Source organism: Oreochromis niloticus, linkage group LG4, assembly GCF_001858045.2.
Source record: "Oreochromis niloticus isolate F11D_XX linkage group LG4, O_niloticus_UMD_NMBU, whole genome shotgun sequence".
In the NCBI taxonomy this organism is placed as follows: Eukaryota; Metazoa; Chordata; class Actinopteri; order Cichliformes; family Cichlidae; genus Oreochromis; species Oreochromis niloticus.
This window is the reverse complement of record NC_031969.2, coordinates 32,543,185-32,559,208: the sequence shown is the minus strand read 5'-3', so window position 1 is coordinate 32,559,208 and position 16,024 is coordinate 32,543,185. Positions and strand designations below refer to the sequence as shown.

General features: G+C 42.0%; 1 protein-coding gene across 2 annotated transcripts; it reads right to left on the bottom strand.

The window, feature by feature from the left end:
- Positions 1 to 1,961: 1,961 nt before the first annotated feature.
- Positions 1,962 to 15,392, bottom strand: pigq (phosphatidylinositol glycan anchor biosynthesis, class Q). Of its 2 annotated transcripts, none has more exons than XM_025906470.1 (14): positions 15,313 to 15,392; positions 13,287 to 13,477; positions 12,910 to 13,096; positions 12,373 to 12,536; positions 12,044 to 12,240; positions 10,833 to 10,964; positions 10,606 to 10,726; positions 9,685 to 9,811; positions 9,407 to 9,560; positions 6,122 to 6,233; positions 5,259 to 5,339; positions 4,475 to 4,589; positions 4,319 to 4,380; positions 1,962 to 3,380 (listed from the first exon to the last, which is right to left on the bottom strand). In XM_025906470.1, the coding sequence occupies exons 2-14, from the start codon at positions 13,437 to 13,439 to the stop codon at positions 3,228 to 3,230; spliced, it is 1,758 nt and encodes a 585-aa protein (XP_025762255.1). In that variant the 5' UTR covers positions 13,440 to 13,477; positions 15,313 to 15,392; the 3' UTR covers positions 1,962 to 3,227. The 2 variants fall into 2 exon arrangements, with proteins under 2 accessions (XP_025762255.1, XP_003442626.1); XM_003442578.4 differs by lacking the exon at positions 15,313 to 15,392 and adding an exon at positions 14,435 to 14,563.
- Positions 15,393 to 16,024: the final 632 nt, after the last annotated feature.

The window sequence follows — 16,024 nt, the reverse complement described above, 5'->3', positions numbered from 1 at the left end:
TCTTGCTGCATTTAATAACATGTGTTGTAATTCTGCCACGTGTTGCTGGGTTTATGCACCAAAATTCAAATTTTTCTGTTTTTTTATTCATTAGACATTTGATCGGCACTTTAGGGCCTCCGTATATTTTGGTAAAGATCATTTTTATGGGGGGATTTGGGGAAATCCCGTTTGCCTTCTTCCAGTCTGTATGAAAAAAGACAATCGGCTCAGTTTAATCTCTGATTATGGCCAGACAAAACAGGCTAAACTCAGATTAAAAGAGATGAAAAACTGCATCAAATCTTTCATGTGACTCATCAGACAAAACTTCCTGAAATGCTGGACTGTTCATAAAACATGCAGCTTTTTTATTTCATGCAAACAAGAGTATTTAAAATAATAACAACTGAAAGGGAAATGTTTGTGGAGAGTGTCATAATCTGCCCTGTTACTGATCATATTTCAGTTTTCACTGTCGTAGGGGAGCAAAATACATTTGGACCATTTCCCAGTATATTATTCATGTTGTGTAACCACGGTAGGAATAATATTATGAAATGTGATGTACAGTAGTGGGCTGAGAGTGTGTTTGATTATGTGTGTCAGGCCTGTTTTTATAGCACCATGACTCATCTCTCGCCTCAGCCTCCTGAGGAAGAACACCTACACGCAAAATTAATGAAGTGTTCTGGCAGCAACAGCTTGAATGAGGCAATTTATGATAAAATAGAGATTAAAGTGTATTTACATCTGTGATGGATCATATTCATACTTTTCATGCAGTGGAAATAAACACAGACTGCGCAGTCTTCTACGTGTCTTCAACAGCTGTGCTTTTATTCTGAAAAGCTTCAGGTCATTTACAGGGTGTTTTCCCCCACAAACAGTAAAGGATACTCTGCTTTATCATACTTTTTCACTCTAATGGGGCCACAGTTTACAAAATGAACATCACAATGATAATGCATAATACTGGATACGGAGGTCGTACAAACCCAAATGTTCTTAGAATCAAAACCACTAAAATTCACTGATCTGGTTCATTTTTCCCACAGCACAAATTATAAGTTAAATTTAAGACATCCCTGTATCCGCACAACAGTAAAAAGGTTTTTGCCTCTGTGTGTGAACTGAAGCTGTGAGGCTGAGTGATGCACCGAAGCAACGTCCCAGAATCACTCTGCATAAAAAGTGGTTGAAAAATATGATTTTTGTAAAGCACAAAGAGGACTGGATGTTACTACTTATCATTTACACACTGTATGTGTGTATAAGTTTGTGTATATATCTGTAAATATGTATAACTATTGGTGTGTTAGTGGGGTTCTAAAACCAAATGCAAATTGTAAGCTAGTATTTATGATATGATGGGGAATAAACAGGAAGAAAAAGTGACGATTATTAGTCATTAAATAGTGGAAAAGGGACATAATTAAATAAGCTAATGCTTCTTCTTACTTCTTTTTTAATGTTGTTAATATTATTATGCTTATCATCATTAGCATCAACATCATTACTATTATTTAATTATTTTGTTTGTGCTTTTTTCCTCTTTTTGTGTTCGATTATTTTTACATGTTCAAAATACAACAATCGAAGAAATTTCGAGTACCTGATAGAAAATAACCAGCGTGTGTATCCATGTCAAACTTCAGCATAATCGTTCTAATGGAAATCAATTTAAAAAAAACTGTCTCTTTACCTCAACAATAATGTCCTTTGTTTTAAGCACAGCAGCAGTGACTGCGTCATCAGTACGTGCCGCATTTACGATGTCAGCTGAATTAACATTCATTAGTATAAAGTCTGTCTGCTGTTTGTTGCCACTCATATATACTGTATGTAATGATATAATATTTTGTGTCACTTTTTTGTTTTTTTAAACTTTACAAGCAGTTGTTTGAAAACAATAAAAATATGTTGAGATGTTCCGCCTGACTCAGCATGAACACCAGAGGAGGAAGAACGTGCTCAGAATCCTGGATTTTCCCCAACGTTTAATGAAAAACAAATTTAGTCAAAAGGTTTGATCAGACATAACAAAACAGGCACATCACATTTAAAACGAAAGACATAAATCAGACTTCACGGCTGTAACAGACGTGCAGAATCAGTGAGTGGAAGAAGAACATTAATTAGCTCACTTAAACTAAATCTCTTTGACATTAAAAACAGACACATGTAAAAGATATTACATTTAAAAAAAAATCATTTTTTCTGGTTACAATTATTTAAACTTATATAAAGGATTAAAGATTCCAGCTATTCACATATTCAGTGCAGTTGGTGCATAAACACCCACATCTAATAACACAGAGTTGGTTAATATAAAGAGTCATTTGACTGAGTTTGTGTGCCGGCACTGAAGGCGAACAGTTCACGGCTCCACAGTTTTCACTCACGTTAACACAAAACAACAAGAACAGGTCATTCTTAAAAAGCTCCTTTAAGGTGCTTTACAAATATACCACTCACCATAAAAACAAGAAAACAATATTCATATTTTCTCATTAAAAACGTGACTTTGATTAAAGACTTGGTGCATGCTGGTGGATTAAGCAGGGCAGCTGTGGCGCACAGGGTGGCCGTCTGTCGAGCACAGCGCGTTTAACACAGACTGCCAGAAGTCCTCCACAGCGATGTGAGACTGATGAAAGAACAGATTTAATTTAAGTTTCTTCATGTTTAGTTGCTGCTGAAGTGGATCTACAGTTGGGGGGATACTTTATTTTAAATGACTGTATAAAAATCAAAGAGAGAATTAGACGTGTTTTTTACTTTTTATGGTTGACCACAGCTCGTGCTGGAGTTGTTTTGGTCCAGGTTTGTTTCTCTTTCTTTAACATAAAGTCTTTTATAATGACAAATAAAAATGTAAATCTGTAAAGTCAAAGGAACGATCATTTTAGTTTAATTTTACTCTGAAAGAGCTTCCTCGAGTGTTTTTATGTCCACAGCTCTTAAACCAGCACCAGCAGGACGTGACTATTTGCTGGTTGTCCTGTTTCTGGTATCCGTGTGAGCTCAAATATTCATCATCCACCTTCAGGCTGAGCAGAAAGCTGTAGATGAGTCGGCAGCTTCAGGCGATGCTCTCTGTGACGCTCTTCCCATCAAATATAAAAGCTTCTCCCGAAGGTCATCTGTCTGTTTCCGTCCGTTTCCATCTCTTTATTTATTCAGTGTCTTCCCTTTCCTCCGCTCCCTCGTCTCTCGTCTTCCTCCATCGCATTTCTGGCTCTCTCTCAGTCAGCCTTGGTGCTTTTGTGTCTCCAGGGATAAATCAGCTCCCCGACAAACAGCTTCTTGACCAGAGCGGCCCATGAGTCTCTGGGGTAGCAGCTGTACGTTGGGGTGCGGTACGTCTGCACCACAGTGCTGCACTTCAGAGGGTTAATCTGAGGAAGAAAGCATCAAAATAATGACTTACTGCCAGGAGGAGCAGACACTGATGACACATTATTAGCATGCTGCAGTAGGAAGTAAGGCACAAATTAAAAAAAACAAATAAACCTGCAGTTCCTATAAAGTCCACTAGAGGCTCCAGCAGTGAGTCGGTCCCCGTGGACTCCCACGTTTAAACTTTACAGCAGATATAAACATGTTAACCGTCTCATTAAGTGTCAGTTTTATTTACTTAAGTGTTGTAGTCTTTAAGTTTTTGGTTCTTTTATTTTTTATTGAGCTTCATCTGATATTTCCCCTCCTGAGTTCCTGGATCACAGCGGCGTGCCAAATCTGAGTTTTCCTGTTCCTCGACCACCAGATGTGACCTCAGCACCTGTTCCTGCACCAAACCTGTCAGACGTCTCCTCAGGACCATCCGTCAGGCTCTGCTGCTGCTCGCCCTCCAGCGAGGTCATGAGGATCATGTTAGAGTTTTCTCCAGTGTTGGCTGTCTTCTGTTTATTTCCTGTTTTAGATTTTATTCAATGTCTTGTGTTAATTTTACTTCCTTTTTTTTGATTGTCCGCCTCGCTCAGATTGTTCTCACCTGTCATGTGTGTTTATATCCCCGTCTTCCTCTTCCTGTTTTTTTAGAGGAAGTCAATAGTTTACCTCAGCTTTTACTAGATTGCGTCCTGCTGGAGCCTTTTGGTGCATTTTTAATGCGACCAATAATAAAGTCGCTGTGCAGTCAAGAAAAATATTTTGACATCAAAATGTAACAAACTGAGTATTTAGCATTTAAAACAAGCAAACAGCTGGATAATCATGTAAATTTCATCCAGCTGTGATCATTTGAACATGATGAGGCTTCCTTGTAGCAGCCAATGAGGTGCCTCCATGTTTAAATCTGTGCGGTGAGACAATGAAGCACAGTGTGACCTCTTACCTCCATCAGCAGGTGAAGGGCGGTGCCCGGCTCGTCACACAGCACCTGGAACTTTACACCTTCTGAAAACGTGCACAAAGCCTCACGATGAAAACCCGCACACTTCCCCCACGCTGTCATTTAAAGGCTTTATGAAGACGTTTCAGTAAAGCGTACCTGCCAGTCTGTAGGGTCTGAAGATGCGGAGGCCCATGGCAAACAGCGGGAAGGAGTTGATGAAGTCCACGCTGAGGTGGAGGATGCCCTGGAACAGCACCACCACGAGCCGGAGCTGCACGACACAACGAGACCCAGGAGTCAAAAACAAACGCACCCTACTGCAGATTTTTTTTTTGGGTTAAAATCTGAGCACAGACTCGTCAGACTTTCGTCTGGTAATTAATATTTTGGATGCGTTCCCAGTTCACAGGTGAACATCACACTTTCATTTCATGTGTGATTAATTTACACCGACACGCCCACAGTGGATTCAAAAAAGCTGGTCGGTTTTTAAACACAGGAAACTGCAGCCGTGAGAATTTACTGAAGATTGGATCACAAACTGCAACACAAAGACAGAAAGTTCATGAAAAGAAATGAAAAACATTCTAACAATCACTTGTTTTTGGCTCCACAGTATTACGCTGCTCTAGATTAAAGACTTTTAAAAAAAATACAGAACTGAAATCACGATTCAGCATGATTTGACTTGAATAAATGTTAAAAAGTCTAATAAACATTTTTTGACAGTCTGAGCAATAAAATAGCAATGAAAAAACTGCATGAGACACATTTTAATTACATTCAAACATACACATAAACCGTGTGTCTGTTTTTATGAAACTGAGCTCGACAGCACTGATCTCGTCAGTCTTATTTTCAGGAAATTGACTTCAAAGTTTTTTAGATTTTAAGGACCAGCAGCTGGTTGGTGATTTCACCGGCATGACTTCAGGCGTACCAGAGTGAAGACCAGGTAGTAGAGGGCGGTGGTGGGCAGCAGGAACAGCAGGATGGTGAAGAGCAGCGTCCCGATGAAGAGCTGGAAGTAGCACAAACACAACAACACTCAGAGAAAATTCTCTGCATCTCTAAGAATCGATGAAGATGATGGTGAGAGTCTGAGGCTCCTGATGCCTCCTCTCCCTCACGATAATTCAGTTTTTAAATGAATGTAAACAATCTCTGGAGTTGGTTTGGGTTTGTGATGAGGTTTCAGATCAGTCTCAGCAGCTAATCGCTGACAAACGTCCCTCACAGTAGAAAATTGATACGCAACCAAATAAATGAAATTACATTTGTTTATTCAGAACATTTCACGCCAACCAGAGTCGAGCACAGAACAAGCAAAATCAGGAATAAGTGCAAAACCCCGATGTGATACTGCCAGAGACGATGCATTCACTGTTCTCGAAGTGGTGACAAATCTTTCTTTTATTTATTTGCCTCCCTGATCCTGGTTCTGCTGGAGGTTCTTCCTGTTAAAAGGGAGTTTTTCTTTCCCACCCTCGCCAAGCGCCTCTCACACGGGATCGTCTGATTGACGGCGTTTTCTCACCAATATTTAAGGTTCTTTGTCTTATAAAGTGTTGTTGTGAAATGGAGCTGTATAAATAAAACTGATGTCAGTGGTGCTCAGATAAACATATAGTCAGGAAAAACGCTTCAGAATCCTCATTTTGGGATAAATGTACCATTTTTTTTAAAGCAGTTTTTAAATCAGATTTGAAGGATGTGTCTACAAATATAGATGTTGAATTCATGGATCTCTACCAGTTTATTCTCACAGGCGTTTGATGAGATGAGACTCAAACTGTGGGTTACCTGGTCCACGTCGTAGGAGCAGGAGTCCACTCTCTGCCGCAGGACGTTCCACTTCTTCCCTCTGAAGAGCCTCCAGAGCGACGAGAGCCCATAGATCTTCAGACAGTACAGCCTGACAGAGACACAAACAGCTGATGGGCGACTGCTTAAAAGAAAAAGGTAGATATCTGACACAAAGACAGGTTTCATAGCACAGCTCTGCAGAGGCCTGTTCAGCTGGTAAACCACCAGCTTTATGAGCAGCAGCACTGACAAATCATTTCAAGTGTAGTCACAGAAAAAGCACCGTGAGCTGTAATAGGAGCAGTCATTAATGACACACTCAGTCTGTCTGATAAAGACCAAGAGAGACAGAGAAGCTTTCCTTTTGAAGCACAGCGCAGCTTCTTCGACTTTTATCCTCTGCAGAGCCGAGCTGTGTTCACGGCAGGAGATATTTTTAGACCCGGGCGCGCAGATTTAATAATAAAAAAAAAAAAACTCCGACAAAAAGCTCTCAAAGCGAAGAGCCGGCGGAGCATAAATATGTGAGGAGGAAAATGGGTAATATTTCACTGTGCACCACGGGACGAGGCACAGCTATCTTTAGAGCAAATACATAATTTAGTCAATCCTCCGACTTCATGACAGCGCTCAGACTCCCGTCACACTAACAGACCTCATTTCTCCTGGTAAAGCCAAAGCAGGCGAGTGTACCTGAGAGCTGACTGAACAGAACCAAGATTTAAGAAAATGAAGATTTAAATGTCATCGAGCTCATCTTTTAATCCTCAAACAGGATTTAGCAGCGATGACGTGTTGTTTCTGCAGCTGAACACGTCTTCAGGTTAAAGATTAAGAAGAAATACTCATTAGTAGTGCAGTTACTGGCTAACCTACTGAGGGTAGCAACATTTCCTGCTGCAGAAGTTTCAGTTTTACACGGTTGTGCACAAAATATTGGAAACATGAGTCATCTCCAAACCAGATGTTTGCTTAGTTTGAGTTTGACAGCAGCAGCCTGAGAGGACGTATGACGGAGTCACCGGTTCATCTGTAGTCTGGTGTTACAGGGATGCAAGCACGCTGTCACTTTTAAATGGTAAAAAGTTCTAACTAAAGGCTGCCAGGGCAGTACCTAGAAATGAACTTGAATTAACCTAAAATCTTCCAGAACCAAAAAACTCATCATGAAAGTATGGATGCCCTAAATCTGATCCAAATATTTGGGGCCTGCATGCAAAGGGCCCTCAGCACCTGTGCACCCACACACATGAAGAAGGCCCAGCAGACTCTACTTCTTCAGGGTTCTCAAACAAAAACACAGCCCGTCCTCCCACTGCTGCTCCAGCAGCACCACAGAAACCATCACCAGGTTCCCACGACCCTTCCTGGAGGACATTTAGAGCCACCGCTGCCTGATAAGAAACACCAACAGAACCAAGAACTCGTCCCTGATAATACATTTCACTTTCCTTTGTTCTTCTCTGCTGTATATATTTTATTTATTCATGTGCATATATGTGCATGTGCATATGTAACTGCTTGTATATTTTCTGAGGATACATTTGTATTCCTTATTCTCGCTTCCTTTCTTGTTGCCTTTTTAGGGGAGTGTGCGAGTTTCATTGCACTTTGTTCAAAGACAATAAATTCATCTGAAAACCAATTAATTGATTATATTAGAACATTTTGCAACAAAGTGTCGTTTAAAAATCTTAAGACACCATTTCTTTATATTTGTTAGTAAAATGTGAAACAGTTGCAGGGATTTACTGAAACGTGTGCAAACACAGAAATAAAGAATAAAAGGCAAAATTAAACAGAATAAGTCAATATTTATTATTATGACCACCTTTAATCTTCATCACAGCCTGAACTCTGAGGAAGCTTTCTGTCACTAGTGTAAGTATCCTCAGGAATAGTTCTCCAGGCTTCGTGGAGGACGTTCAAAGCTCTTTGGATGTTTCTGCCTTTTGTTCTGTTCTCTGTCAGGACGATCCCACACTGCTTCAGTAAATCTGAGGTCCGGCTCTGGGGAGGCTGATCCACGACTCATGGTGTCCCACAGGTGTGTCGTCAACACCGCTGGTTAAACTGCAGCCCACATGTCCATCACTGATGCCCCGTGTCACAGATTTTCAGTCTAGTTCTCGTACCTCAGCCTTTCCTCACAGTTTTCCTTAGGAATGGCTTCTTGACGGCCGCCCTTCCACTGACCATTTCTGATGGCACGTTCACACTGAAGGGTCACGTTTCACCTTCATCTCTCTCTCACACTTAGCACCATCTTCTCACAGTCAACAATGTTCAGCAGCACAGTGTGAGTGTGAACACCTAAAGCAAACAGTGCTGCAGAGCAGAGCGTGCACCAGCTGAGGCGAGGCTCTTCCAAATGTCCAACCCTGTTATGTAACCATGACGTCAAACAAAACATCCTGCAAGTCAGATTTGGTTCTTTTATGAGCGGCTGCAGAAATGAATTATGACGTTCTCATCTTCATCTTTCAGTTTTTACGATTGTCCAAAAGGTATTTTATAGTAAATTTACTGCCTGTGTAAAAGTTTTTATGTGTAAGATTTTAAATAGTTTCTTTTTGAATGAACTGCTTTTAGCAAACGTCCCAAATATGATCTTAAAACCCACCAATTTGGCCTCCATCACCTCAGTCCAGTCATAAAGGCGATTATTTGATTATTAATAAATTCTCATTTTTGGGCCATTTTCTACCAAGAAGTTTTTTTCTGGACGCACAGAGGAAGGAACAGATTTGAAAGCACTGCCCCCTGCAGGTTATCAGAAGTACCTCCTCACACAAAGCTTTACCGTGTGCTTATTCAATAAGGTGGTGAGATGAAAACTAAAAAAAGTCCTTAACAGTCCACTCATCCAGGTCCAGAGGCAGGCTCGTCCTCAAACCCAGCAGAGAAGACTAATCTCTCCGGAGAGTCCTGGGTCTGTCCCAGGGCTTCCTCCCATTAACACTTTCCAAAACACTTCACCTCAGAGGTGTCCAGGTCAGATCCCGAACCACCTCAAATGGTTCCTTTTGATGTGGAGGAGCATCAGCTTCCCTTCCTGAATGATCCAGCTCCTCATCATCCTCGCTCTCCAACCCTGACACTCGTTTCCACCGCTTCCACCCACAATCTCATTCTTCGATCTGTCCTCACAGCTTGAAGAAATCAGCAGCTTCACCTTCACACAGACACTGTGCACATCTGTTGGCCTCATGCTCCAGGCCTTGTTGCTTTTCCTGCCCAGCCCAAACAGAAGAGTAAAAGCTGGGCGTTTCTAAGACATACCTGGCTCCGTAGACGTAAAAGCAGTAGATGTGGAAGGTGAGTAGGGCCACCATGTCTGACAGCAGCGAGAGGGCAAAGGTCAGGCCGAGGCAGACTGACAGACCTCCGTACCACAGGATCCCCTCAATGAATGGAGACATCAGGTGGATGTAGCCTGGATGGAGAGGCGATGTATCACAGTGAGAGTCAGCACAAGCTTCTGAATCAGTTTTGTGTGAAAAAGATTTAAAGAAAATGAAAGGAAATCTCAACAATGCAGAAAACCTCCTGATACTCACTGATCCAGAGGTGTATGTGGTACAGGAAGAAGCGGCCCAGAACCTGGTCCAGGGCTCGGTTCATCTTCAGCCCGGCTGGAGCTCCCATCAGCCACTGCAGCAGCTCCTCCAGCTCTTTAGCCACATGCTGAGGAGGAACCGCAGGAGTTTAATGACAGAAGAACAGAAGCTGAAATTACACCAAATCCAGTCGGTTATTAGCGACTTAATGAGGTCTGTCGGCGCTGCGCAGGGCGCTGAAGTTTCTAAATTTATAACATGAAGAGTTTTTGTACCTTCAGGCTGTTTCCACAACATGATCCAAACATACTTCCGAGCATCATTTGTTCACTTGTCAAGAGACTGTTTTTCTTTTCAAACCTGGAGTTTCTATAAAGCATCAAGCTGAAATTATTAAAACTAAACTTTTTCACGATTTTCCGATCCAGCACGCAGAATCCTCTAAACTGCTTTTTGTCTCCTGGATGAAGCAGCAGTAATGTCTGATTATGCTCTCCCGATTGTCTCCTACTGGAGACAAGTGCAGGCAGCACAGGTCATTGGGCTGTGCCCCTCAGCAGGCTTCTGGAAGTTGGCCAATCAGAAGAAAGTTGGCGTTTTAAAGAGACATGAACTAAAACAGCTTGTGTGAGACAGGAGGGCTGCATGAAGGCCAGGATGAAGTACACATGGATCCTTTTTTTAAACAATGAATCATGCAGAGCTGCTTTTTTATGAAAAGTCCAAAAGTGAACTGCAAAAACAAAACCAAGCTCATATCTCATGATGGCGATTCTACATCAAAGACACGACCATGAACCTGTAAAACAACGACGAGTCGGCGAATCGAGGACATTCATTCAGCTCCAGGATTACTCAGCTCCTGAAATTTGGTCCCTCGCACTTGCACACAGCAAACATCTCCACAGAGCAATAACTTACATCAGCTGCAGGCATCAGCATGTTAGCCAGCGTGGCGATGTGGTCGTCTCTGTAGAGCCACGACATGAGCAGGATGCCGAGCCCCACGTCCACCAGGAAGGACACCAGGATGTTGCCTTTCCTGCAGACAGACATCAAACCGGAGACGCGGCGTTACAGCCGGCTCTGTTTCAGCAACAGTTTCACTACAAACCAGGTGAAGCTCCATTTCTTCACCAGACGCCCACCTCATGAACTGCTTGTGCCCGGCGGCTGGTTTGGGCGAGCTCAGCGTCCTCATGTGTTCAGTCCTGTAGCTGATCTGGACACATGTGGACAGTTTACTGGACAGGAAGCGCAGCGGGTAAAGACTGAAGATCCTGCATGAAACAGAAGAGACAGCTTAGAGCTTTACAGCTGCGGTTGGGACTTTTCTTACAATAAATGTTGGACTAATAAATAAGAGCAAGAGAAAGAATGAAGCAGGAAGAGTACAGTTGCTTCTTCAATTCAAACAATAATTTTTATCCAGGTTAAAAATCAGCTTTGCATTACTCCAAGTCTGTGGAGTAATACAAGTCAGTTGTGGTGAACAGAGAACCGAGTTTGAAAGCAAAGCTGTCGATTCACCGGCTGAGCTACGTTCCTACTTCACCTATGACCATGAGACCAACAGAGTGAGTCTGAGGATACAAGCAGCAGAAACGTGCGTAATGATGCTGCACCTCCACATTAAAAGGAGCCAGCTGGGGTGGCTCAGCATCTGACTGGGATGCCTCCTGGCTGCCTCAAAGCTGCGGCATTTTGGGCATATCAAAGTGGGTGAGGTCCTGCAGCAGAGCCAGAAGCTGCTCGATAGATTATCTCTCTCTGCTAGCTTGGAAGGATCTTAAAGCTCCTCTCAGAAGAGCTGGAGGAGGTGCAGAGGGAGGCCTGTGCATCTCTTAGATTTCCATTTGTTAGCCTCGTCTTGGATAAACGGTAGAAATAAAAAAATCTGAGACTCTCTATTACTTGTTTTCACTATACAGCTTTTTTAAGCTTTTCCATCAGTCTTTATTAACAGATTAACACACCCAAATGCTCAGATCTAATAAAAGTGTAACTACCTCGAACTTAATCCATGCTTTGATTTTTTAGAGGCATTTTAGTCTTTTGCACAAACAGGACTTGAGCAGATTGCTTGAAATGAGTTTTTTTTTTTATTCTATGTGAAGGTTTTAAAATGCATAAACTCACTGAAATTAAAACACGCAAAGTCGAAACCACTGAACAAGAATCATCTCGTGCAGAAACAAACGGTGAAAGAAGGCGCGGCAGGATTAGTTTGTGGTTTATTCGTCATGAATTAACTGGATGTTTTGTGCCGTTTCCAGCTGGGGGAGGGCAATCTACGATAAATCAATCAGCTGATTGATCAGTATATAAAATCTCTCAGCTGTAGCTTCCTTCCTCTTACCGGATGTTACAGATCCACGTCCACAAGGCGAGCAGCCAGCTGATGAGCATGCACAGCGGCACTGAGGCCTGTTTAAGCAGCTCCACGATGATGCTGGCCTCCCGGCCTTCAGACTGCCAGTGAGTCGACTTCAGCGGCCCGTCGTCATAGCGATCCAGGAAGAACAGAGGCTGGCTGCGTGCCACCGTCTGGAACACCTGCAACAGGAAGAGCAGCAGCATGTGAGAGATCACCAGCTGCCCACATCAGGGATTGGACGCATGTTGGTGGAGCTGATTTGAGAGCTTTGCACCAACATGGACACATCACAGCTTTTTTCTCCTCTCTACCTGTTTCAGCTCAGACGACGGCTCGGTGTTGGGGTCAGGATCTCCGCTCTCAGTGGGGTGGAGCTGCGACAGCATCACCTTCCTCTGCTCATAGTGGACAAAGATCACCTTCTCCTCCTCCTCCTCATTTTGCTTTTTTGCTTCCTGCTGAGTTTCTTGCCCATCTGAAAGTTATTAAAATCAGAGCACAGGAAATGCAACTTTCAAATTAAATAAAGGACATTTTATTTAAAAAAAAAAAAAAAAAAAATTAAAAACAGAGACAAACTCTTAGATAAATAAATGAGATAAATAAATAAATGAAAGACAGCTGTGAAAAAGGAGAACTATCATTTCAGGCTTAAAAGAATGGGAGGAGCTAAAGCCGCTTAGTTCAGACAGGATGAATTGCTAAGCTGTACCGATGCCCTGTTTAAGATAAATGAGGATTATTTTGAGCTGAGAATCATGCAAAGCTACTCTAGCACAGTCCAAAATAAAAAAAATGTGGAAAAGAAAAATCCAAGGAGGAAGCAGATTCCAGTCTGAGGATCTTACTTTGGTTCCGGTTGACGACCTCACAGATGAAGCCCATCTTTCCCATTTGGCGACTGACTTGGAGCCAGCGCTGCTGGGGGAAGATGGTGCTGAGGTCCCTGAGGAAGCTCTCCATGCTCTCCTGACCCTCTTTAGGTAAACTCCAGGAGCCGAGTACCGTCAGCTCCACCCCGCTCTGGGCCTGCATCTTAGAGACGAACACAGAGGAAGGATGAGGGACTGAAGTCTGGCTCACGTTGCTGAATGGATTAATCTGATCATCTGCAATCCAACTAAAAGTTTTCCTCTGCATTGTGTTTCATTCGAAACACAAAGGTGACACCTACTGGACAACTAGTGCCCTACAAAGACTCAGCTCCCTCTTTATAATCACCAACCTGCTGGATGTACTGTTTGACCTGCCCGGGTATGAAGGGGTAGTGAATGACCGCCAGCACCACGGCTGAGTCATGACCAGAGATCCAGCGGCCCACCAGCAGCCCGCTCTCCGCCCGGTTACAGCACTGTGGGAAGAAAATCTTCAGCACCATGACTGCACTGTGGCTCAGAGTCCAGCAGCTCTAATGATCTGAGGGAAATAAAACAAGCAGAGGTAAACTTTAACTTCAGTTACAAGTTTACAGTTACCGCCCTGACGGAGAAATCCTTCATCACAGATACGCGTGCTGATTAGTGCGTGCAGGTCCCTCATTGGTGTCCACACCTCAGTTTGAGACACTCGTCTAACACTGGAAAACTCACTGCCAGCAGCAGATATATTACAAAAGTCAAACTTGGAAATCAAAGAATTCTGAAATACAATTTATGTGAACATTTTACAACATCAAAGATGGCGGTAAAAGTAAAGCATCGAGGAAAAAGCTTTTAAAAAACATGGATTAAGCCTGGACCTGTTTTCAGTGGGACACCTTCACGGAATACTTCTCTTCATTTAGGAACAGGTCTAATCCATGTGTGCGAAACAGTCTGCATGTGTGTATATACACAAGAGAAACAGTAATCAAGCACGAAATACCTGCCGAGGAGACAAAGAGGTTGTTTTTCTTAATGAAAAATATCCCTGCTTTTCCAGTATAAGCGCTACCGCAGGAAAACCACTCAATTTTCCATTTTTTAATGAAGTTTGGCGACAGAACGGAACAGGGTTAGAGACGGCTGTCCTCGTTTTTTGCCCTTCAATCAGAAATCAGATTGGAGCACCACAGGAAGCCCCGGGGCAGGAATGCCATTGATTTCCGAGACCACGAAGCCGGTCAGCTGCAGTTTTATCTGCAGTGTTATATAGAGTAACCGCGGGAGCATAAAGAAATTACCCAACACGTCAAAGAGAAGAGTGACACCCCACACTGCTGCTTTATTGTGTCCCCAAACTGACAACCACCTCAAAGTTCTTCGCATTTTTCATTATTTTTCGTTAAAAGTGTTTTAAAATCAATGAACTGAAGCTCGAAGAAACAGCGGAAACATCAAACTGGCTAACATCACCGCGGAGACGAGACATGAGTGTTAAAAATGCACCCTTTACCTTCTTTAACACGAAAACAAGAGTTCACCTTCCCTCTGCAGCTACGTACGAGCCGCCGGAGCCATCTTAGTTGTTGACAGTCCGTGCGATAAAACGCTCCGGAGAGAAACACGCGTTAATGACTGTGCTGTGTTCCTCTTACTGCGATTAGATTTCAATTTTCGAAACAATTAAAAGTCTCACATATTTCAAAGTTTTTTTTAATTCATATTTTAAATTTATATTTTAACAACTTCCTTAAACAGTGGTCTTGCATTAATTTGAAAGGGAATTGTTAATGTTATTTTGAAAAGTCACTCTATTAGTTTACATTTCTTGTTGTTTTCTTGTTATGCTGATAATAGTTTGATCTGGATTTTCTGAATTGTAATGTCTGAATGAAGGTATTGATCCATCAGGGAAAACCTTTCAAACCAAAACATCACAGAACAATAAAATAATCAGTTAAAGTCAACATGTAGTTCTTCCTACTAATAATTCCAGTTTACGCTGAATTTATAATGTATGCTTTAAAATTACATTTTACCACGTTAACAGGCCTCAGCATTGGTCACAAGACGCTCCTCTGATTTTGAAAACAGTAATTCGTGTTTCTGCTAATCCTTTTAAAATTAATTTATACGGTTATTTCCTCTATGAAAAGCATTCTATATTCATTGTCTTCATGTATTCTTTTTTAAAATAATAATAATGTATTATAATATTATAACAACATTTATAATTTGCTTGGAAGGAAAACTTGTATAGACCCAACAGTGAGATTCAAAAAAATCCACAAATAATCAAAATCGTTAGTTTCTCTTAGATTCTTTTTTTCTGTTAAGAAAACCAAGTGAAATGATCAAACTGATGTTTAAAAATAATCAGCTCATACTCACCAGTAAATGCTCAGTGTGCTGGAGCTGCTGCTGTGAATGCACAGTTGGTCCAACTGAAGAGATTTTATCTGCGGCTGCAGTGACACAGCAAGAAAAGAGCGGGAAGATTCAAGGCCACAGCAGCAGATCTGACTGAAAGCTTCTCAGATATCAGCAGATATCACAGGTTCCTAAATGAAAATGACCTTTTATTCATCTCACCGAGCTGCTGAAGCTGGCATAAAGGAAAGATTCAATTCAATAAGAACTGCAGCTGGACTTGAACCTTGAGCCTCAGTGTTAAAATCCACTGACAGACAGAACCAGCTGAGCTCTCCAGCAGCTCTGATGGATCAGAAATTTACTCTGAGGTTACAAAACATGCATACGAACAAAACAGACAAAACCTCCTTAAAACAAAAGTATACATGATTTTAATTCAGAAAACTCTTACACAGAAGATCTTTAAAGCACAAGATTACCTGCGGGAGAAGTGGGTTGTCTGGAGGTTTGATCTCATGATACAGAGGAGAGCCACAGGAATGGCAACCTTTAATTTTGACCTTAAAAGTAGAAAAACACATTTGCTGGACTTGAATCCTGAACCTTTTAGCTAAAATATGATGAGACCATAATCAGAGCACTCCAGCATCTCTGATGGTGATGATGTCCAAAGACCCTCCAAACTAAAAGGAAAAGGAAAACACACAGAGAGCAACAGAAACTGTATAAA